The 25,049-nt window shown below is 40.5% G+C and overlaps 1 protein-coding gene across 8 annotated transcripts in view; it reads right to left on the reverse strand.

The window, feature by feature from the left end:
* LOC134535434 (probable phospholipid-transporting ATPase IA) overlaps positions 1 to 25,049 on the reverse strand; it is a 263,150-nt gene that overhangs the window by 33,688 nt on the left and 204,413 nt on the right. For all 8 annotated transcript variants that reach the window (XM_063374529.1, XM_063374530.1, XM_063374527.1 and 5 more), the window contains 3 exons: positions 22,571 to 22,689; positions 20,899 to 21,033; positions 14,025 to 14,126 (listed from right to left, as the gene is read on the reverse strand). In XM_063374529.1, coding sequence (XP_063230599.1) covers positions 14,025 to 14,126; positions 20,899 to 21,033; positions 22,571 to 22,689 — 356 coding nt within the window. The remainder of the gene's footprint in view (positions 1 to 14,024; positions 14,127 to 20,898; positions 21,034 to 22,570; positions 22,690 to 25,049) is intronic.

Genomic DNA, 25,049 nt, shown 5'->3' on the forward strand with positions numbered 1-25,049 from the left:
TACATGCTGGTAAACACAGCTGTCGCTCAGTTCTGCTGATTCGTTTTATGTGATCATCAACGCAGCCAGTTTAACAAAGGAATTAATATTTTTTTTTATCTTTAGCTGCACATGTACAAAAAAGATGTAGAAAAAGAAAAAAATGCCTCAACATCAGAAAAATTCATCCAAAGCTGAATTTTTGTACAGTGGTAGAGTCTACAATGCTTACTAACATACTGAAAGTTTACCGCTGTAGACATTGTGCGTATAACCGAAAACGTGCAGTTCAGTCCTAGGTGACAGTGACATACAGTTCAGTAGTATATAAATGTTCCTTCGGGCATGATGCAATTCTTATGAAACTACGATTTTGTAATGGATACTTGTGAATGATTGTCAATTGTCAGGATTCGGCCATGTTCGGGCATTTCCGCCGCTCGTTGCCAATGGTCGAGACCTTGTCGAACATCTTCGGTAACATTCGCTTCTTTATTTTTTCATCCGCCATCAGGCCGATGGTTTGCTTGTTGTGCTAGTGTCACCTGTGGGACGCACTAATGTCACGAATAGTCATATTTTATTTTTACTTTTCTTGGTATTAGCTACTTACACTGTAACAATCGCTTTATGTAATCCTTATGGTAATTCCTTAAAATTCTTAAATAAGTCAAAAATATTCTGGAGGTGGGCGAATTCGAACTCATACCTTCAATTACTAGCTCAGTGCTTCGACTGCTCCACTACTGGGTCGATTAGTTAAGGATTGTTTATAAATGTATACTACAGTAATTACGAACTTTGATAGCTCGGACCTCTGAAGTGAAAATATACTAAGTTCCTTCAACAGAATTCTTGTGCTGTCTGATATTTAGAGGTTGAACATTTTTTTTCCATGCTATCGTCATTGTGTTGTCCATAATACTTGTTTAGTTTCATCGCTGGTTCTGTTTGTCCGACTTGGCTGATTCAGTTTCTTTTTCTGTGAATTTTTTAATCTTTATTTATTTTATTATTTTATTTTCAGAATTTTTCCATCACAAACAGTGCAAAACTACAATAGTGTAAATCCAAAATTCTGCATTAAATAAAAAAAAAAACTTGATCGGATAAAATCCACGGTTAAGCCACAAATGGATGATCGAGTCACGGATAATAGAGGTTCTACTCTATAAAGTAAATGTTTATTATTAAAATTTTAATAATCTTAAAATTATCTATATTGCCATAATTATTTCTTTGTTATACTTATAACATACAAACAAATTATATACAGTTTTTAAATAATTAACTTTAATTAAAACCCTGAAAGAGATCATGCAATTTAAGTTGTAGATTATTGTTATTAACAAAGAATGTCATGAAAAACAAAACTATGACTTTACACCACTTGCACTTGTCAAATAGCCTCTGCACCTGCACAGTCTGTCCCTCGCCCTTTCCTCCCTCCTTCGCACCATAGCTTCCCTCCCTCTATCTCCCGCCTCCATCCTTCTCACCACTGACATCCTCCCTCTCTCTTCCGTCACCCTGCCCCACTCACTTGCGCCCTCCGTCACTCCTCTGCCTCCCTACCCCCCTTCTCCGTCAACCTCCCTTTATCCCCCACCTCCATCCCTCTCACCACTGCCTTCCGCCCTCTCTCCTACGTCACCCTGCCCCACTCCCTTGCGCCCTCCGTCACTCCTCTGCCTCCCTACCCGCCTTCTCCGTCAACCTCCCTTCATCACCCACCTCCATCCCTCTCACCACTGCCTTCCGCCCTCTCTCCTACGTCACCCTGCCCCACTCCCTTGCGCCCTCCGTCACTCCTCTGCCTCCCTACCCCCCTTCTCCGTCAACCTCCCTTCATCACCCACCTCCATCCCTCTCACCACTGCCTTCCGCCCTCTCTCCTACGTCACCCTGCCCCACTCCCTTGCGCCCTCCGTCACTCCTCTGCCTCCCTACCCGCCTTCTCCGTCAACCTCCCTTCATCACCCACCTCCATCCCTCTCACCACTGCCTTCCGCCCTCTCTCCTACGTCACCCTGCCCCACTCCCTTGCGCCCTCCGTCACTCCTCTGCCTCCCTACCCCCCTTCTCCGTCAACCTCCCTTCATCACCCACCTCCATCCCTCTCACCACTGCCTTCCGCCCTCTCTCCTACGTCACCCTGCCCCACTCCCTTGCGCCCTCCGTCACTCCTCTGCCTCCCTACCCGCCTTCTCCGTCAACCTCCCTTCATCACCCACCTCCATCCCTCTCACCACTGCCTTCCGCCCTCTCTCCTACGTCACCCTGCCCCACTCCCTTGCGCCCTCCGTCACTCCTCTGCCTCCCTACCCCTCTCCCCCTACTCACTCCTGCTCCCCTGCCTCATCAGCACTGATAGGATAGGTGCACTGATTGCATGCTGCTTAGTCAGACGAAGACGACGGCAGTGGGTCGGTGACAGTGTACATGTAGGTACATGTGCATTGCACATTTTTGATCTCCATTCCTTTGTGCTGCTATTGATTGTTGTAAATTATTTAAAGGATTAATATCATCACCATTGCTAGTTATTTTTAATAAGACAGTTTCATAATCTAAGTGGTCATTTTTTATTTGTTGGTTTCGGTCAGATTAATTCGAATGACCTCGCGTCATCGTGACTTTGTTAGAAATATAATTCTGACAGTAAAAATCAAGGGAAAAAAGATAAAAAAAAAAAAAAACAAATAGAACATGAAAAAAAAGTGAGAGTCTTTAAAACTTTCTGCACTCCCCAGAGATGTGTAACATCTAACTTCAGTAACGAGCAAATGCACATGTTTTCATGTTTTTAACAATATTTCTTGACGTGAATTACACGTAGTTTCCACACCCGCTACTAGAATTCACTTTCCGGAACAGCTACGTTGACTATTGAATTATTTTATAAGCAATCCAATATTTTAAACTATAAAACGAAATAGCTCCGATAAAAGCGAAAAAGGCTTGAAAAAATTCTAAATCCCCGTTTTGGAGATAATTTTCAACAAGGAATTTTACTAAAATACTGCCCACCTTGTAAAAAATTCATTAAACAGGTAATACTATAAATTTTCCCCTTATCTTTGTGAACTGTGGTTCGCCTCATTCGCCACAGATCCTGCATTGTGGTTTCATGCGACTTCTGTTCCATTAAAGAAATCACTCTACCATATGCTGTATGTCAAGAGCTAAAATGTTTCACATTAAAATTAACTGGTTCTTTAACAAAATATTTAAAGACTGATGAAATTACTGGAGATAAGGAACAGTTATGTGTTCAAGATTCAATAAAGTTAACAGAAGTTCCAGAAGTAAGAAATCCCAATAGCCAAAGTGAATCCCCCCTGAGAAGCAATGAAGTGTGTCCCGAGTCGATGTTTCCGTCATTTAATAAAGTCTATACACATACAATTGACTTATTCATATTAAAAGTAAATATATATGATTGATTTCTTTAAGATATTATGTTGTTCTAGTTACAATGTTAATAAAAAGACTGTGCAATGAAGCTGTGTTCGTAATGAGGTCAAAAGACTGAGTATATCAAAATAAAATATAAAATAGGGTTTTATTAAAATATATTATCAACATACAGAGGTTGTTTGCGCAAATGGCAACATTACAGTAGTTGCTCTATGATTCTGGTACTTGGTCTGTGAAGTTGAGTGCTAAGGACACACTCTCATGCTGATAGTGTCTATCGGTCTTAGCTTACAATTATAATTTTTTTTTTAATAGTATTTGGGATGCTCAGGATGATACACTCTTATACATTACACACAGTCCCAGCCTTTAGTGTAATTAATAAAAGTAACACGTTTTGGTTTATTAAGTTGGTTTCTGTGTACATACACTAGAGAGATGGCAGTAGAGCGTGAGGACATGGAGCGAATGTAAATAAATGATCATCAGTGAAAAATGGGAATGAATGTGACTAAACCAGTAGATGATAAATATTAAAATTTGAAAACACAGTTTATGATTATATAATCCAAGATTTGAAATGAAAGAGCACGAGAAAATTAAATCAATGGGTAGGGGATGCAATGGATGTGAGTAGTTATTTAAAGATAACACGTAGGGCAAACATTATAGTGATGAATCATAGGTGGTTCTGGTGATGCCATATAGTATGTTGATGTCATGTGATAAAAGTGATGATGTAGGTAATCCAAAATGACGGTGACATCTGAGATTAAAATGTGATGATATAATCAAATATGGCGGTCGATGTTCATATAGTCTGGTAATACACAGATATACAATGCTTAGTTCTAACGTTTATAAATAACATCAACCGTAATGACGGATACCCCTGGTACCAATATGCCCTGCACGAACCGATCAATCAGACTCAGCACAATGGCTTGTTGGAGGCTGGGGGGGGGAGGATACCAAGCATCTCTGGGGATACGAGCGGCTAGTGTTAAAGTTGTGCTTCACACAGAGGTTTGCTGGAGGCTAGCCGAAGGTATATTATATATTAAGCATCTTTTGGAAGTTTATAATTCTCTGATATTTTTTATGGCCTGCAGAGAAATCTTCTCTCGAAAAGAGATTTTTCCTTCGAAAAACTTGGCATTTTTGAGCATTTTCATGGACTTTAGTTTTTCTAAGATGGCCACCAAAACGCTGCAATTGAAGATGGTCGCAGAGGTCAAGGTTAAGGTCATCGAAGCCCCTGGCCCAGAAGCTGAGGTGCGCCGGCTGGCGTGGCTTGAGGCGCCGGCTTCCTGGTGAACACAAGGCATCCTCAGGTTACCGTGGGACAGCAGTCCTTGGTTCCCTTCTGCCCCGAACCTCTCGGTTCCAGCGTGTGGTTCATTTGTGCCTATAGATTCCCTTCCACAGTGTTTTTATCTTTATGGAGTGGTAAGAGGAAAATTCACTGAAACTGATTATAATTTACAATATCAATAAGTATTTCACTTTGGCAGACATGCCACCATGTTTATTAAATATTGCAGTTATGTAATGATTTCGTTAAAATTAAGATTCTTAATTAATTCCAATTACTCAGAGTGAAATGCTATTTAAAAATGCATTGTTGTATATTACAAGATAAATACAGTAAAAACATAATTCTATGTTCGTTGAGAGTAACGATCTTCCCCTGTAAAGACCCTTTTTTGAGGGAAACTTGAGAAATTGGTTGAGGAACTGTACAATGTTACAGAAGTGAGACCGAGCTGCAGCCACAGTAGCCGCTTGTGACTGCGGTGTTGGCAGTCCTTGCCTCCCCGCGGACCGCTGCCTCGCTAGCCACGGTCTGTCAGTCGCAACAAGCTGGCGTGGGACACTGTCTCGCCCCGGGAGGAATATTTCAAGCCAAACAGCAGTGCACAGCGAGCTACAATAGTTGTGTTTACTTATGGTCTGCAAGGAGTAACAAGCGTGGCATGCAGCAAGCAGAACTGTTAGAGCTATCAAGTACGAAGTAACTAGCTGGAGATTGGCAGATTCACGGCACAGTGGTTGTACTGCCTCTTGCTCGGGAGGCTACCAGATGTGACATGCGCAGCACTGCGGGCTTCTAGCAAGTGAGTGCTACTTCAGAACAGAACACACTCTACTGAGATACATCTACTGCTTGCAGCCTTAGCACGCATGTTGTCATCATTGTAGCACAAAATGTCTCAAACATGCTCAAGTGTAACTTAGCTAACAGAAAAAAACGGAGGAAATTTTTTTTTTACATTAACACATCTACTACTGAGACCCTGAGTAAGTAAATAATCAGCTGTATAACAATGTGTCGAATCAGTTTAAAGTGTCAATTATCGAGAAGGGGAACACAGGAAAAAAAGGCTATTTACACTGACACCAATCCCACTCAGAACATCAGTAAACACGTTGTCATGGTAGTATCGAGATCTCCAACCAGTTTAACAGATACTTAGCAAGCAGGAAATTAGATACATGCTCTGCACAACTATCGCTGAGACCCTGCTTCGTGCTAAAGCGTGTCTCAACTGTTATCGAGCAGAGAAGCAGGAAAACAGCCTCCATAGAGTAACACATCCAAGCCTCAGACCAGAGAGCTTGGCAGCGTGATGTGTCTTGACCAGTCTTAAATGTTAACTACCGAGAAGGGAAACACTGTACACTAACACATCTAAGGATTGACAAATACAGCTTATTATGAAGGAAACTAACAAGGCATGCACCATTTCTAACAATATCACAGAACTTCATTTAATTTAGAAGAAGAAATTATTCATATGCAAAATTTTTTTTATGTAAAATGAATTTATTTTCATTCATTCGTCAAGAAAAAAATATAATATTTGAATGAATAAATTATATAAAATCACCAAAATACATTTAACATTATGTACCATGGGTCCATGGCACTTGCCTAGGCAACAACCAATCTAGGGCGTATTTTTTAGGGATTTTAATTCTTGGTGTCGTTATTTTATTGTAATTCTTAATATCTCTCAAGGGCAGCTCTAATAGGTAGGTAAAGGTAATTTAATAAATGTATGCTGCAGCTATATAAATATATAAATACGTATTATTCACTGTGTGTTTATGGTGGTTCGTGAGCTATGCCAGTATGAACCATCGAGAGCGAGCAGAACTGAAGGGTTCGCGGCGCTACAGCAGGGTGGCAGCAATGCGCCTGGTCGATGACACGGCTCGGCTCCAGTCACGTCGCACGGGACGAGTGTCAATTGTAATATATTTTAAAATATTATTATACATATTTCTAAGGAGATTTAATTGTAAACATGATGGTCTATTTTAATTAATATGTATTTGATAATTTTTAGTTTGTTAGGCTACAGATGTCCTTTATTGAGCCAGTAAGTGTAAAAGTAAAATTGGTAATATTTATCTTACTTTTATTTGCTATATTTTAATGAAAGTTTTATATAACTTTATTGAGGGCACCAATTATTATGCTAATAGCATTATAGGTTTTTTTTGTAAAAGCCATTTGTCACGAGGTAGTAATTGGTGTAACTTTGCTCCAAGTTAGCTGGTCAATAATTCTGCGCATTTTTCAAATGAAGTTAATGACTATTTTTTTGTTTTAAATGTTTACCTTTTCAACGCTGTTCTTTGTTTTGGTATTTATAAATTGTAAATTCATTTCGGACACCCGCTCAGGAGAGTGGGAATGTTTGGTTGTCGACAGAGCGACAAAGCTGTGCTCTGCGCGGCCAGACACTGGGCTGACCGCTACTGGACACCAGTAGGTATCACTACGAGCCGCAACACACACTGTACATGTGAATAAACAACCACAAACTACATGGATTAAAGTTAACAGTGAAACCTAAATTTGGAATCACTGTTGTCATTAAACAAATATATATATATTATTAAATAATGGCGCAAAAGAAAATGAGTCACATTACACGACCAAGTGGTCTCTAAAAGCAGTACAGAGTATATTTTCTACAAAACATCACAAACTTTCTTGCTTTTTAGAGAACGAGAAAGAATACATATTTATTAACAAACAAAAGTTCTATCTTAATTCAAAAAAATATTTGCTGCAAAACTTAAGAAAACTTTGCAATTATGCAAATTTCTCAACCTGAAAAAATAAAACTCAGTGTTGTGAGAAGATGAATACTGATATAGTGGTAGGACATGGCGAATGGATGGATTTTTCCACTCAGAATTAAGTTGAGATGTGACGCTGAGCAAGAACCGCTCGGACCAGAGAATGTGCACGAGCGCTGACAGCTGACAGCTGACGATACATAGCACGTAACCAGCTGACGAACATGCTTCACGACACAAACACAGACATCATTGGCCACATGCAAAGAATCCTCGAGATTACGAGGTGCAACATCGTGGTATCTGAAGTACCGGCACAAGTTTAAAGGTGTTCAAGCTCAAAAGTTAAATTACAACAGATGTATTTGGTATAATAAACACTTCTAATAATTTTTTATTAAATTTAAACTGTCTATTGTCTTGAAAATTAAAAAATTCCAATCAACAAAAACTCAATTTATATTTAAATAATGCCTGAAATAATATAATATGATGTGTAATGTTATGAATGCTACAAAGCGAAACTATGAAGTATTTTTTTTTGCACAGCATTCTTCTAATTGATTATAACCCTAACTCGTTCAGTTGCCGGTGTTGCTGCGTGTTAGAGTGCCATGAGGTAGACACTTGGAGCACCCCAGTCTCACAACGTTACTGCTCAGCGCACAAGAGTTCACAGAGCCTGTCTCGCGTGGGACATTACGACATTACACTTCACACGCAATCAGTCAACCGCTATGATATTTTGTGCCACCACTCGAAACGATAATGAAAACATGCATTAACAAATTGAAATTGATTTGTATTTCTCATCTGTGAAGCTATGCAGGGCACTGGGAAACAATACATACACATGGGAAAAAAAATATTTTTAATTATCAACCTGTAATTATAATCATCTACCAATCCATTTGGATTCTATATTTTTCCCTTATCAACCTATTAAAAAGCTACAAAACTCAGATATTTTGTTTAGAAATTTTTAACACATTACCTTATATAATTTTCACTTATATTAAGTTCTTTAAATGTTGCTTGATGGTGGCAACCACCAGTTATTGAAATAAGTTTTATTTGGCAGAAAATATGTAATCGTGGAAATCTCAAATTACAAAGTCGGCGGGCAATCATGCAATAACTGTTAAGTGTTCGATAACCACGTTACAGTTATCAAGAAAATATATAACTGTATGGGCCTCCGTGACACTTAAGAACATCGAATAGTTTTAATACAAGTGGCAATAAAATACACATAAATATTTTTTTTAATAGGAAATCTAAAATAAAGGTATCAAATATCAAAATATATCTCTGTGATTTTTTAAAAAAAAATTATAATATAAAGGCAATAGCAGAAATCTCAAAAGGGGAAACAATATTGGTATCAAGGGAATTACGATACTTTTAGAGAAACAGACTATCAACTCTTGTTATAATGATAAAGTAGCTAGCTAAAAATGAATAGCATATAAAAATTTGTAAAATATATAAATAAATAAACTGAGTGTTATTAGGATATAAATTGTTTTCATTCAAATGAAATAAATAAACAGAATGTGGCAATCTCTTTAAAGTTTTGTTCCAATGAAAACAGTTAGGTATATTTAGAGTATAGCAAGGTACTGAATCATAATGGTTAGTAAATAAAAAAAGATTTTTTAAAAATAGGATTTCAAATATTTCTCAAAGTTTTAGACCACTTATTAGGGATCTAAAAGTCTGCTGCAGAGCTTTGATAAACATATGGAAACAGTTATTAAAAACTTTTTTTAATGATTACAAATCCCGCAGTAGATGGAACGTGAAAGTTCTGGATTCGAATTCTCAAGACATTTATATCAATCTCTAATATTTGTCTAAATATATTGAGCATCTGAAGACGTTTATGGTTCGTTACACATTGCTACAATCTCTAAATAGCTTGATATGTCTTCGTCTTGATATGGTTTGTGCCTAAATGCATAATGATCATCTTGAATGTAAAAAGTTTAATAAATAAGGTACCTGCTAAGTGGGAAAAAGTGGGGAAAAGGAGAGAATTGAGAGACATTTGTGCCATCTTCATTTGTGGCACAATCTGCAAGTGTAGTCTGTTGTTGTACGCCATTCTGCATGCCATGGCCGCCATCTTGAAACCGAATTTCAATGGTGTTCGGTGCTATTATTACAGTGTTGTTTCTTTTTAATACTCCTTTAAAGGCCTGCGTGCAGGCTGTTAGGTGCCAAATAATCTTGGTTCAGAAACTAACCAAACAGTCAGTTGATAAATAACGAATTAATATTTTTTTTCACAGTAAAGTTATATTCATTTACAAAGGGTCATATATATATATTGGGCTCGCATCGCTCAACCCCCTCTACTCCTTGGGAAATCGGCAAACACGGAGATACTACAAGAGCATTGCCATCAAACTTTCAATTCAGCCCCTTGTTGGGCGCTCTGCTTTTGCAACATACCATCTGCATCGGCAATGCTTTGCCCCCGAACATACCATCTGCATCGGTAGTACTTCGCCTCCGCAACATACCATCTGTATCGGCAGCACTTCGCCTCCGCAACATACCATCTGTATCGGCAGCACTTCGCCTCCGCAACATACCATCTGTATCGGCAGCACTTCGCCTCCGCAACATACCATCTGCATCGGTAGTACTTCGCCTCCGCAACATACCATCTGCATCGGCAGCACTTCGCCTCCGCAACATACCATCTGTATCGGCAGCACTTCGCCTCCGCAACATACCATCTGCATTGGCAGCACTTCGCCTCCGCAACATACCATCTGTATCGGCAGCACTTCGCCTCCGCAACATACCATCTGTATCGGCAGCACTTCGCCTCCGCAACATACCATCTGCATCGGCAGCACTTCGCCTCCGCAACATACCATCTGTATCGGCAGCACTTCGCCTCCGCAACATACCATCTGCATCGGCAGCACTTCGCCTCCGCAACATACCATCTGCATCGGTAGTACTTCGCCTCCGCAACATACCATCTGCATCGGCAGCACTTCGCCTCCGCAACATACCATCTGTATCGGCAGCACTTCGCCTCCGCAACATACCATCTGCTTCGGCAGTGCTTCACCCCCGAACTTACCCACTGTTAATAAGGTCCCCCCCCCCCCCCCCAAATACCTAGGGGTCTGTAATCCACCATTATGGGGGTATGCCCTGAAACTCCCACATGGGATTATTATATATAAATATGAACATAGATGAATAACATACTTTTTTCAGCTCACTTAATATTGTAAAAAGGTAGAAACTCTCACCTTTAATATTTTAAGGATAATGAACGATAATAATTTAATTCATGACATTTATTTTAGAATTGTAATATGTAATTTTTCTCTATGACTTTCTAGCAATATGACATTTAACGCATATCTTTTGTATTTATCTTTGCATGTTTGTTCTAATGAATTTTTAATTACATATCAAAATTTGTTGTATAAAATAATTAGTTTCCAGTAACGCAGTTGTACAAATATGAACTTGTTACGTGGGATAGGATTGATTGCTGATGTCTTATTAGTTTACGGCAACTTAAAATTTATGTTGTTTTTATTTAAAATATACTAAAATCATTGCAGATCAACAAGCAGGTTTGAACTGAAAGCTTTTAGCTCCTGAACATTGCAAGCAGCAGTATTATATTCCTTACTCATAAATTGGGATATAATTCGACCAGAGTCAATGAGTTTAAGTAACTGACAACGATTCTACGAGTGATTCTACGTATTACGAAGATTGTGAATATTCCTACGAAACCAGAATTTTATAGACAAAAAGGATATAAATTGGAGATTTCTTTGTTTAAGTTTTAATTTAACTAAGGAGAACTAACTACATTCTTCTAATAAATTATTTTTTAAATGTTTACCATAGCTACGAAATATTAGAAACAACTGACAACACAGGACACCACAGTTATTTCAAAGAAGCTACAGAAATCATGAACTGACAAAACACTACACAAATAATTCAAACAATTGTTTTAAAGACTTGAACCCTTTTATTAAACAAAAATTTAAATGAAAGACAAAAATTGGTTGTCTGTAACGTCGGTTTACGGACGATAGTATAACGTGACAACGTCATAACAAAACATTGATGAAATGATTGATCCAGAGCAAAAGGAAATATCATATTCGGCCTGAGACTGAGCCGTAATAGGTTTTTGCAACCAAACCATTTAGGCATTAAAAATATTATATTCTTTGAGGAAGACATTTCTTTAAAATTTTTCTATCTTTTGTATGATAAAATCTACCTCTGCATAATTTTATGAATAAAATTGCATCAATTTTATTGAATTATCACTATTTTGTATGGATACAAAGGAGTGAAATGAAATGTACAATTTAATTAATAAATTTACTTTTATTTTCATTCATTAATTCAAATATATTTATTACTTTTGAAATGTTGTGTGCGCCGTATTTATTTTTACAAGTACAAAAAATATTCCTAGCAACCATTGTTGGTTCAAAACGTATTTGAATATTCAACATTACTTTTAAATAACCGTACTGATTGTGCTGAAAATCGGTGGACAATCGTTAAATTACATAATATTAATAATACAAATGACGAAAATATGATTGAAAAGTCAAATCGATGGTTGTTTCAATCGAGTGGAAGAGAGATGCCACGCATGCGTACAATGAGCAAACAGGACACATCCGTAGTGGGACACTTTTTCGTGCGTGCAGCCGGCATTCATCGATTTATTAGACGTTGTCACGTCAAAAAATTATTTTGTATGGTAAAGATATGAAAATTACACTATTTTAATAATAGTAAATCTAACAAAATTTAACTATAAATTTAAATTAATCTGTATTTTCCATGTTTTCTATATTGTAATCCTTAGTGCCATTGTCTTTTTTTTGTCATGTGCTTTATGACTATATTATATGTGTTAGTAAGTGTAATGTTCATGTGTGTATTTATTTTATTATTTGTTAAGTGCCTGCCTCTTAAAGGCTTTGACTGTTGGCAGGTGCTCAAATTTTAAAAAACAGGTAAATATCTTTATTGAAACATACTATTTCAATATAAATGTTCAATTGCTAAAAATACATGTCATTAACATAGAAGTGCTGTTTTGTTAACGGTGGCATGCTAGTCATATCCAAAAGTACTCTTGATTTTACTTACTCTCACTTAAATCATCCATACCTGAACTTCTAGGGTAAATCTTTAAATGGAAACTACTGCCAGGCAGAATATTAAACTTCAGTTGATAAAATATATTATTTTGTACAATGTTACTTGGAATTTTCACTTGCACATCTTAAGTACAATTTTTACTGTTTTAACGTACCTGTTGAACAATTATTCTTTCGGTTTGAACGTCTCAAATTTTTGTAACCAGTAAAAACATAGTCACTTTTTTTTTTTCAAGTTTTTACTACGATTAATATAGTGTCTGAATGCTTTGCATGTGAATTTAACTAGAATATATATCTCTTTTTAAAATATTTTTTACTTTGTAAGTAAAACAGTCACATTTAAGAGTCACTCAGGCACTGCATGTCAGGCTGAGTAAAGAATGCGCATTTACTAAGTAGGTTTTAATTATACTAAATACTCATCAGTCCTAAAAATAAAATATTTCAAGAACAGACAGTTCCAAATATTCCTCAGCAGACTTGTAATTAATTATATAACCCAAACTACTTATTAGGTAAAATTAGCTATTTTTATGCAAATGTGTTGATTGGCACAAGTTTCAAACACATAGGTGTGCCCAGACATTTCCATTAGGGGGGGCCCTGCTAAATTTTTAAATCAGAAGCTGAATTTAGAATGTTAAATAGCCTAAATACATTCCCTCATTGCGTGTTTATATTTTTGTGCAGTATCGACGAGATATGAATGTTTACTAGTTAATATTTATATCCGTATAATTTTAGCAATCTTGAAAATATGTTTTTTTTCCATAGACAATGTTTAAAGGGTACTTACACATTTTTCCCTCTCGAATTTTCCAATAGCTTGGTCCAGATCTACCTTGAAATTAACTTCTTTTTAGTGAATGCAAACACAGCAATTCAGACAACGGAACTTTAACATACCTCTTAATTTTTTTTTTTGCTTGGCCATTTTAAGGGACCTCGTGTTTTAAATAAACTAAGGCGGCTGTATTTCCAGAACGATAAAATGTTTAGAAATATTGATAATTACCACACTGCAACACTGAAAAACAGTTTGAGTGTCACAGTGCCAGGAATATACGAATATTAACGAACGCATTTGAGAAAATGCCGATCTGAGTGATTACATTAGGGGGGGCCATGGCCCACCTGGCCCCCCCTGTAGCAACGCCTATGTTCAAACATAGAATGTTTCAACAAGAGACGGCCTTGCCAAATTGGTACCTAATTACATACTGTGGAGTCCGTACCACACATATACACAAGAGTAGGAAGACGTCCTTACAGCGAGACCTGCTCTGCGAACTTTTGTGCAAACAGCACACAGAATGATCATAGAAGAACTTAAAAAAGAACACTCACGAGTGCTTCGACCCTTTCAAGATGACCTTGGCCGGGTCAGACTGGCGAATCTCCGTCTCCCGCGCCTCTTCCGTCAGGGACTTGAAGGCCGAGGCGTGGATGCTGCAACAACACCAGAACACCTCAGCTACTTCACACTGCTGTTGTTGACAGCTCTATGATAACACCTCAGCTACTCCACACTGCTGTTGTTGCCAGCTCTATGCTAACACCTCAGCTACTCCGTACTGCTGTTGTTGGCAGCTCTATGCTAACACCTCAACTACTCCACACTGCTGTTGTTGGCAGCTCTATGCTAACACCTCAGCTACTCCACACTGCTGTTGTTGCCAGCTCTATGCTAACACATCAGCTACTCCATACTGCTGTTGTTGCCAGCTCTATGCTAACACCTCAGCTACTCCGTACTGCTGTTGTTGGCAGCTCTATGCTAACACCTCAGCTACTCCACACTGCTGTTGTTGGCAGCTCTATGCTAACACCTCAGTTACTCCACACTGCTGTTGTTGCCAGCTCTATGCTAACACCTCAGTTACTCCACACTGCTGTTGTTGCCAGCTCTATGCTAACACCTCAGCTACTCCGTACTGCTGTTGTTGCCAGCTCTATGCTAACACCTCAGCTACTCCGTACTGCTGTTGTTGCCAGCTCTATGCTAACACCTCAGCTACTCCACACTGCTGTTGTTGGCAGCTCTATGCTAACACCTCAGTTACTCCACACTGCTGTTGTTGCCAGCTCTATGCTAACACCTCAGTTACTCCACACTGCTGTTGTTTGCAGCTCTATGCTAACACCTCAGCTACTCCGTACTGCTGTTGTTGCCAGCTCTATGCTAACACCTCAGCTACTCCACACTGCTGTTGTTGGCAGCTCTATGTTAAAACCTCTTCTACGCCACACTGCTGTTGTTGCCAGCTCTATGCTAACACCTCAGCTACTCCGTACTGCTGTTGTTGGCAGCTCTATGCTAACACCTCAGCTACTCCGTACTGCTGTTGTTGCCAGCTCTATGCTAACACCTCAGCTACTCCTTACTGCTGTTGTTGCCAGCTCTATGCTAACACCTCAGCTACTCCACACTGCTGTTGTTGCCAGCTCTATGCTAACACCTCAGCTACTCCGTACTGCTGTTGTTGCCAGCTCTATGCTAACACCTCAGCTACTCCGTACTGCTGTTGTTGGCAGCTCTATGCTAACACCTCAGCTACTCCACACTGCTGTTGTTGGCAGCTCTATGCTAACACCTCAGCTACTCCACACTGCTGTTGTTGGCAGCTCTATGCTAACACCTCAGCTACTCCACACTGCTGTTGTTGCCAGCTCTATGCTAACACCTCAGTTACTCCACACTGCTGTTGTTGGCAGCTCTATGCTAACACCTCAGCTACTCCGTATTGCTGTTGTTGCCAGCTCTATGCTAACACCTCAGCTACTCCACACTGCTGTTGTTGGCAGCTCTATGCTAACACCTCAGCTACTCCGTACTGCTGTTGTTGCCAGCTCTATGCTAACACCTCAGCTACTCCACACTGCTGTTGTTGGCAGCTCTATGCTAACACCTCAGTTACTCCACACTGCTGTTGTTGCCACTCTATGCTAACACCTCAGTTACTCCACACTGCTGTTGTTGGCAGCTCTATGCTAACACCTCAGCTACTCCGTACTGCTGTTGTTGCCAGCTCTATGCTAACACCTCAGCTACTCCACACTGCTGTTGTTGGCAGCTCTATGTTAAAACCTCTTCTACGCCACACTGCTGTTGTTGCCAGCTCTATGCTAACACCTCAGCTACTCCGTACTGCTGTTGTTGCCAGCTCTATGCTAACACCTCAGCTACTCCGTACTGCTGTTGTTGCCAGCTCTATGCTAACACCTCAGCTACTCCACACTGCTGTTGTTGCCAGCTCTATGCTAACACCTCAGCTACTCCACACTGCTGTTGTTGCCAGCTCTATGCTAACACCTCAGCTACTCCGTACTGCTGTTGTTGCCAGCTCTATGCTAACACCTCAGCTACTCCACACTGCTGTTGTTGGCAGCTCTATGCTAACACCTCAGTTACTCCACACTGCTGTTGTTGCCAGCTCTATGCTAACACCTCAGTTACTCCACACTGCTGTTGTTGGCAGCTCTATGCTAACACCTCAGCTACTCCGTACTGCTGTTGTTGCCAGCTCTATGCTAACACCTCAGCTACTCCACACTGCTGTTGTTGGCAGCTCTATGTTAAAACCTCTTCTACACCACACTGCTGTTGTTGCCAGCTCTATGCTAACACCTCAGCTACTCCGTACTGCTGTTGTTGCCAGCTCTATGCTAACACCTCAGCTACTCCATACTGCTGTTGTTGCCAGCTCTATGCTAACACCTCAGCTACTCCGTACTGCTGTTGTTGCCAGCTCTATGCTAACACCTAAGCTACTCCACACTGCTGTTGTTGCCAGCTCTATGCTAACACCTCAGCTACTCCGTACTGCTGTTGTTGCCAGCTCTATGCTAACACCTCAGCTACTCCGTACTGCTGTTGTTGGCAGCTCTATGCTAACACCTCAGCTACTCCACACTGCTGTTGTTGGCAGCTCTATGCTAACACCTCAGCTACTCCACACTGCTGTTGTTGCCAGCTCTATGCTAACACCTCAGCTACTCCGTACTGCTGTTGTTGCCAGCTCTATGCTAACACCTCAGCTACTCCGTACTGCTGTTGTTGCCAGCTCTATGCTAACACCTCAGCTACTCCACACTGCTGTTGTTGGCAACTCTATGCTAACACCTCAGCTACTCCACACTGCTGTTGTTGCCAGCTCTATGCTAACACCTCAGCTACTCCGTACTGCTGTTGTTGCCAGCTCTATGCTAACACCTCAGCTACTCCGTACTGCTGTTGTTGCCAGCTCTATGCTAACACCTCAGCTACTCCGTACTGCTGTTGTTGCCAGCTCTATGCTAACACCTCAGCTACTCCATACTGCTGTTGTTGCCAGCTCTATGCTAACACCTCAGCTACTCCGTAATGCTGTTGTTGCCAGCTCTATGCTAACACCTCAGCTACTCCGTACTGCTGTTGTTGGCAGCTCTATGCTAACACCTCAGCTACTCCACACTGCTGTTGTTGCCAGCTCTATGCTAACACCTCAGCTATTCCGTACTGCTGTTGTTGCCAGCTCTATGCTAACACCTCAGCTACTCCATACTGCTGTTGTTGCCAGCTCTATGCTAAAACCTCAGCTACTCCGTACTGCTGTTGTTGCCAGCTCTATGTTAAAACCTCTTCTACGCCACACTGCTGTTGTTGCCAGCTCTATGCTAACACCTCAGCTACTCCGTACTGCTGTTGTTGGCAGCTCTATGCTAACACCTCAGCTACTCCACACTGCTGTTGTTGGCAACTCTATGCTAACACCTCAGCTACTCCACACTGCTGTTGTTGCCAGCTCTATGCTAACACCTCAGCTACTCCGTACTGCTGTTGTTGCCAGCTCTATGCTAACACCTCAGCTACTCCGTACTGCTGTTGTTGCCAGCTCTATGCTAACACCTCAGCTACTCCACACTGCTGTTGTTGGCAGCTCTATGCTAACACCTCAGCTACTCCACACTGCTGTTGTTGGCAGCTCTATGCTAACACCTCAGCTACTCCACACTGCTGTTGTTGGCAGCTCTATGCTAAAACCTCAGCTACTCCACACTGCTGTTGTTGCCAGCTCTATGCTAACACCTCAGCTACTCCACACTGCTGTTGTTGCCAGCTCTATGCTAACACCTCAGCTACTCCACACTGCTGTTGTTGGCAGCTCTATGCTAACACCTCAGTTACTCCACACTGCTGTTGTTGGCAGCTCTATGCTAACACCTCAGCTACTCCACACTGCTGTTGTTGCCAGCTCTATGCTAACACCTCAGCTATTCCACACTGCTGTTGTTGCCAGCTCTATGCTAACACATCAGCTATTTCACACTGCTGTTTTGGCAGCTCTATGCTAACACCTCAGCTATTCCACACTGCTGTCAGTGGCGAGGCGTGAGGTTTACATGAGGGAAAGCAACAACTCCATTCACCCCAAAACACGGGGGGGGGGGGGGGGGGGGTTGTCCGGGGGCCCTCCCCCGGGAAAATATTGTTTTCAAGGTACAAAAGGGTGCTATTTAAGTAGTAGTTCTTAACTGAAAATTGACTATTCCACAGGTAGAAAAATTGACATTTTTTAAAAATTATAAACTATTTTTGAAAAATAATAATGTTTGGCATACATTATTCTGATAATAAAATACCTACTCTACATTATTTATATACTAAGTGGGAGTGTAGTATCATCGATATCTGGTACAAAATATATAAACAGACAACACATGGCAAAGTAAGTACTTAAAATAAAGAGAAGAAGCTCATAAAAATGTACTAGAATAGTAACAATTAAATGTTGGTATTTTTTGTACCAACACGAAAGAAACTATCTTCATACGTATTCAGAAACTCTGTTAACTGGTACGTGGTTATTCACAGCCACCCCAGCGAGATTGCAACTCTCGAGCTGGTCTCCCGTATCCGCCACCCGCGGGACGCGGTCGGTAGCAGTTGGCACTGCTAGGACGCCTCCCGTACGCCCACAAATCCCCCACGCACTGCCAGCCTTTGGTTAGCCAATAGGGCGCAGAGAACTCCCAGCCAACAGCCCGCGAGAGAGATGCGCGCTTCCCGAGAGACGACCGCCGACTGAAACGCCACCTCGCCACCTGCCCTGCCGAACTGAATTGGACATAGCCGAAGCAGTCGGCGGAAGAATTCCACCGTCTGCTTTGGCCATGTTCGCTTGAGTTCGGCAAGAAAGCGCTACCTTCGTAGCTTCTACCACATGTTTTTACAGCCAATCCCCTCCTCGAACCTTTGTACCATGCCACCCCCCTTCCGAAAGGAAACTACTGCGGCAGCCTTCCTGCTGAAAGCGGTCCTACCAGCGCTTCTAAAACCTAGCAACGCTTCTAAAACAGCATGTTTTGTGTGTCGACGATTTATTTTCTTATAGCGCACAGCGCACAGTATTGGGTCCCAAGAAGATAATGTAAAAAATACATAGACCTAACTGCACGAGCCAAAGTAAAATACTATTCTGAATAAAATATTTATTTAAAAAATACATTGTCTGCAAACTGCCTGGGCAAGCACTGCTTGCCTTGCTTGCCCTGACGAGACGCCACTGACTGCTGTTGTTGCCAGCTCTATGCTAACACCTCAGCTACTCCACACTGCTGTTGTTGCCAGCTCTATGTTAACACATCAGTTATTCCACACTGCTGTTGTTGCCAGCTCTATGCTAACACCTCAGCTACTCCGTACTGCTGTTGTTGCCAGCTCTATGCTAACACCTCAGCTACTCCGTACTGCTGTTGTTGCCAGCTCTATGCTAACACCTCAGCTACTCCACACTGCTGTTGTTGCCAGCTCTATGCTAACACCTCAGCTACTCCGTACTGCTGTTGTTGCCAGCTCTATGCTAACACCTCAGCTACTCCACACTGCTGTTGTTGCCAGCTCTATGCTAACACCTCAGCTACTCCACACTGCTGTTGTTGCCAGCTCTATGCTAACACATCAGCTACTCCACACTGCTGTTGTTGCCAGCTCTATGCTAACACCTCAGCTACTACACACTGCTGTTGTTGCCATCTCTATGCTAACACCTCAGCTACTCCGTACTGCTGCTGTTGCCAGCTCTATGCTAACACATCAGCTATTCCACACTGCTGTTGTTGCCAGCTCTTTGCTAACAAAGCACTACGTAAGTCGACACTACAAATGTCATGTTCAGTCCTATAACCTCACAGTTTAAAATCACCACAACAAGGAGACACTGTTTTTTTTTAATCATACCTGCGGTGCATGCAAACTTGCATATGCAAGTTTAATTTTCATTGTTTCCTCCATATACATAAATCTATGATACAGTTTCTTTGTGGTTTTCTGCAACCCTCATAACTCCATAAACTAAATTGAAACACCATTGTTTTATTATGATTTATAACAAAGACGTTTCTTTCAGGAAGTTTATTTGGACTCTAATTTTATTTAATTTTGTGGTTTTATGAATATTTTTTGCTGTAAACTGTATATATTTTAAAACTGATATGTTTGTTATTTTTGAATGTCACCATGGATGCGACTATGTTGAAATATAGGTATGATTTAATTTGAAATTTGATCTTTACAACAGAGGAAAGAAAAGTTATTTCACAGAATATGGTTGTATAAAGTTGTCTTTTCGACCGCTGCTGATATTACTGGCATTTTACAACATAAAATTAAGGCATAAGTGCTCCAGAATAACCTAGCTATCAGATATGCTACTTGACCTATGCTATAGAATAGCATAATGAAACATCTGTTGTTATATCTCATATTGTACAAACAGTAAGCACTATATTACACTAGACCACGGCATTTTTTGAGACATGTTGTTATCACACTTTACCTTTGACTAGATAATTACTATTTTATATAATCACTTGACTGATTACCATCCTTAGTTCAGTCATTTGTTGATGAAAAAAAAACAACATATAATTTGCTTACGAATACTTATAAATAGTATATTTAAATAAATATGACCTCACTTTATATGTTACATGTCACATACCAATAATTCCTCAACAAAGTTACTTTTCTTTTACTTTGAAACAAAACACTCGTTACACTTCAGTCATCAAACTTATTTTAATTTCGGATAATGAATTTCGAAAGATATATGTGAATAAAACAATGATTTGATTAGTTTAATCGGTACAGACTACTGGAAGTCAACTAAACTAAACTTCCACCCACTGTATTGTTGAGATTGCACGAACACAAGGAAAGCAGTCGGCGGGCAGCACTCACACTTTGTAGGAGATGTCGGAGACGAGAGTCGCGAAGGGGATGAGCAGCAGGCCCAGCCAGAACACCGGCGAAGTGTACATCATGCGGTCCATGCCGACCATCACGGCACCCACTGGGACGGCCGGCCAGAAGTTGCTGCAACACACAGCAGTCACTGCCTCAAACCCTGCGCAAACTTCTGAATGGGCAGCTCCCCACAAACATGGTGAACCATACTCAAATGAAAAACTAAGTACGCAACTACAATCTCTTGACTAATGCCAACGAAACTGAACAAATCGCTCGACTGAGATATGTCCGTTCCATGAGGCACACGCAGTTGCCAGAGTCGACACCAGGCGCGCCACTCGCTGCGACAGAGCTCTCACGCAAGAGTGACTTACAGCCAAAATTTTATTTATACACAGAGCTCTCACGCAAGAGTGACTTACAGCCAAAATTTTATTTATACAAGATTAAATGAAGCTTTTGGATAAGCTGTGATGAAATGCCCAAGTGAATTAATTAAATGTTGGTGCCCCTGAGCACAAATTATTATTTTATGGCTGTAAAGTAAATTAATTTTTGTGATAAGGTGATTCATTATTATTTAATGAAAGTTATATTTAAAAGTATAGGTATTATAAACACTCAGATATAAAAAATGATAATTGAATTAAAACTTAAACACCCTAATTTAAAATTTACAAAATTATATTCAGTATTAATCATGACATTGTTTATAACACCACAAAAAAAAAACATAATGTAAGATTAAAAAAAAACATTCCTCATGGACCACCCTTAAGGGCTGGACACTTTCTTGACAAGGATTTGGTGTTAATTGAGTTGCAGAAAGATTCACTTTGCCCTTGTGTCTATAACTCACAGCCAATCACAGCACTCCTCAATCTCCTCACATGCGGAGAGGATGAGCAAGAAAGGCGGAGGTTGTGGACGAGAGGACAGGCATTTGTGCAGATGGCGCTTGTGTTCCATTTGTGTAATGCACAGTCTGAAGTCTGTGCAGCCCTAATCGTCAGTATCAGGTGCGACTAAACAATTGGGAAACTGAAACTCAGGTGTCGACCTACAGGCAGTAATTACAGTCACAAGGAAAAAATAAAATTGGATGAGGTTGATGACTGACACAGGACCTTACTGTCTGTCGCCAGACCTGTGTTAGCGTGAGCGAGATGGAGGACACTCAGTGGAGTGCGAGACAGGCTCCAAAACACAAGTACTCAGTACATTTAGTGTGCGAGAGTGGTCAGTGTTAGCCCACCAGATTCTTGACAGTTCCTCGGGAGAAATTTTTAAAATACTGTTACAAACATACTTTCTTAAACAAAACATAACAATAGCAAGATTAAACTAGCAGAGAATTTATGATTCTTGAAAAATATAGATGCACTTATTTTAATACAGCTAAAACAGGTTTGAAATCAATGGAAAACGCTTTAAGAGCCTGCCTAACTTCAAGCTCAAATCCAAAACAACAGATGAGAAATCTCGAGAAGCACAACAAAGTCAAATCACAGAAGTAAGGTTGCAGATGGCAGGTTAGGACCTCATCGTGCAACTAGAGCAACATGGCATGCAGGGGGCAGTGTAAGAGCACAAGGTACAGGCCCTGTATGCTACTCCACTATGCTATACAGCACTTGTCACAATACGAAGGTGCAGCACAGACCTGTAGGCGACCAGAAAGAGCAGCCACATGACGATGGATCCCCAGATGGCGAGGTGCGTCAGCCAGGTCCACACATTGGTGACGAGGCCTGCCTTCAGGCACACCGTCACCACCACGTACTGCAACCACGTCACATCAACCACAATACACTAGCAGGTGCTTCAGTACTCCCCAATAACATCTAACCTCTGTTCTCATGTTGCCAATTAACTTATGATACAAAACTCAGACAGTAATTTTAAAGATTGATTCTTAAATATAATGCCGAGCATTATGAATATAAGTAAAGTATTCATTTTAAGGGAAAAGAGGAAACAATTTTTTCCCTTTATAAAACCTAACTATAATTTTGTTTAACAAGATGGTAATAACCTAACCAAACAGAACCCAATCCAACTCAGGTTAGGTAAGGCTATTTTTTAAATTTCCTACCATTTTTCTCAAAGACGGGGCATTTGATGTGCTTTGGGTAGTTTCGGAACAGTTATGAGGCAATTTGTGTGCTGATATATGCAGGGTGACTTTAAAAAAAAAAAAAAAAAAAAAAATGACTTGTAAAAAAATTTATGTTTTTGAGAAATTCTTGATACTATACATTAAGTCACAGTGGCTGAGTAGGTAAAGGCATATGCTTAAATTTGGACTATATTTCAAGTTAAGTACCATTGATTGTGGTTGGTTCTAAAATGGGTGATCACAATCTTTATAAAACAATAAATATATATTTATACACACACACACACACACACACAAAAAAAAAATGAACATGGGGGTCCACCATCTTTTCAAGGTTCCGTCATATAGACAGGTCTGGTAACTTACATTCATTTATAAGTTCGCTTAGTGAAGCTCGTAGCGGCGTGCATAGTATTAATGTAACCCATTATTAACATAGTGTTAAATAGGAGTTTCATATACAAGTGGACATCTTTTAAAACTCAATTTCATTTTACAATTCGAGAAAAGTTTAGGACTTTTAATTTATTTGGAAGCTTTGTAGGATTTACGAGGGTTAATTTTTTTTCAACCTCCGATCGGCTGTAATAAAAAAACGGGAATGAATTGGGAAATTATTTTAATGTCAAAAGAAACGTACATCTTTACTCTATTTTTCCACATAATCACCGTGCAGATTGAGGCATTTGTCGTACCGATGCACCAGCTTTCCAATACCTTCTGCATAAAATGATGCCTCCTGCCTATTCAGCCACGTTTTAACAGTGCCCTGCAGTGTGATTAGTTTCATTTCTCCATGGCATGCCCATTAATCGATACCCTAATCGCTCGTACACGAATCGACACGTCTCGTAGTGTTTACCCCCTTCCACCAACCATGTGGAGCGGCCAACTCACACCTCAGTTGAAGCTTGGCTATGGGAATGTCAACATGGCTGCAACGATAAACTGTACGGCTAAATGCGAGCTGCGTGGAGTTATCCGTTTCTTACAGGCAGAAGGGCACACTGCAGCAGAAATCCATCGCCGAATGAGTGTTGTGTACAGTGAAAACTTTATGAGCGATGGCGTTGTGCGAGAGTGGTGTCGGAAATTCCGCGAAGGCCGTATTGATGTTCATGATGAAGGTGGCCAAGGAAGGAAGTCAGTAGCAACAGATGAAACAGTTCAGAGAGTTGATGCAGTTGTTCGTGAGAGACGTCGATTCACGATTTCAGAACTGTCTGAACAATTTCCGCTCATTACAAGGTCAGCCCTATACGCCATTGTTACAGACAATCTCGGATACAGGAAAATCTGTGCCCGATGGGTACCCAAGATGTTGACTCACATTAACAAGGAGCGGCGAATGGCATCAGCCTTGTCGTTTTTGCTGCATTACGCAGACGATGGTGAACACTTTTTGACTCAAATTGTGACAGGTGATGAAACATGGATTCATTTCGATAATGAAGAAACAAAACTTCAATCACAACAGTGGATGCACACCTATTCTCCAAACAAGCCGAAAAAGTTCAAACGGACATTCAGCACCAAGAAACAGATGGCTACAGTGTTCTGGGATCACCAAGGTGTGCTACTGGTTGATTTCATGGAGCCAGGGACAACAATCAATGATGCTGCATAGTGCGTGACACTACGACGGCTAAGACAGTCGATTCGCAACACGCGGAGAGGAATGATGACATCTGGTGTTGTCTTGCTTCAAGACAACGCCCGACCGCATAGTGCCGCCGTATCACAACAACTCCTTGCAAGATTTCAATGGGAAGTGTTTGATTACCCTCCTTAGTCCGGATTTGGCATCGAGAGACTATCACCTTTTTCCCACGTTGAAAAAGTGGCTTGGAGGACGACGCTTCAACACCAATGATGAACTGCAGAGCACTGTTAAAACGTGGCTGAATAGGCAGGAGGCATCATTTTATGCAGAGGGTATTGGAAAGCTGGTGCATCGGTACGACAAATGCCTCAATCTGCACGGTGATTATGTGGAAAAATAGAGTAAAGATGTACGTTTCTT

The sequence above is a fragment of the Bacillus rossius genome, chromosome 8 (genome assembly GCF_032445375.1).
Source record: "Bacillus rossius redtenbacheri isolate Brsri chromosome 8, Brsri_v3, whole genome shotgun sequence".
In the NCBI taxonomy this organism is placed as follows: domain Eukaryota; kingdom Metazoa; phylum Arthropoda; class Insecta; order Phasmatodea; family Bacillidae; genus Bacillus; species Bacillus rossius.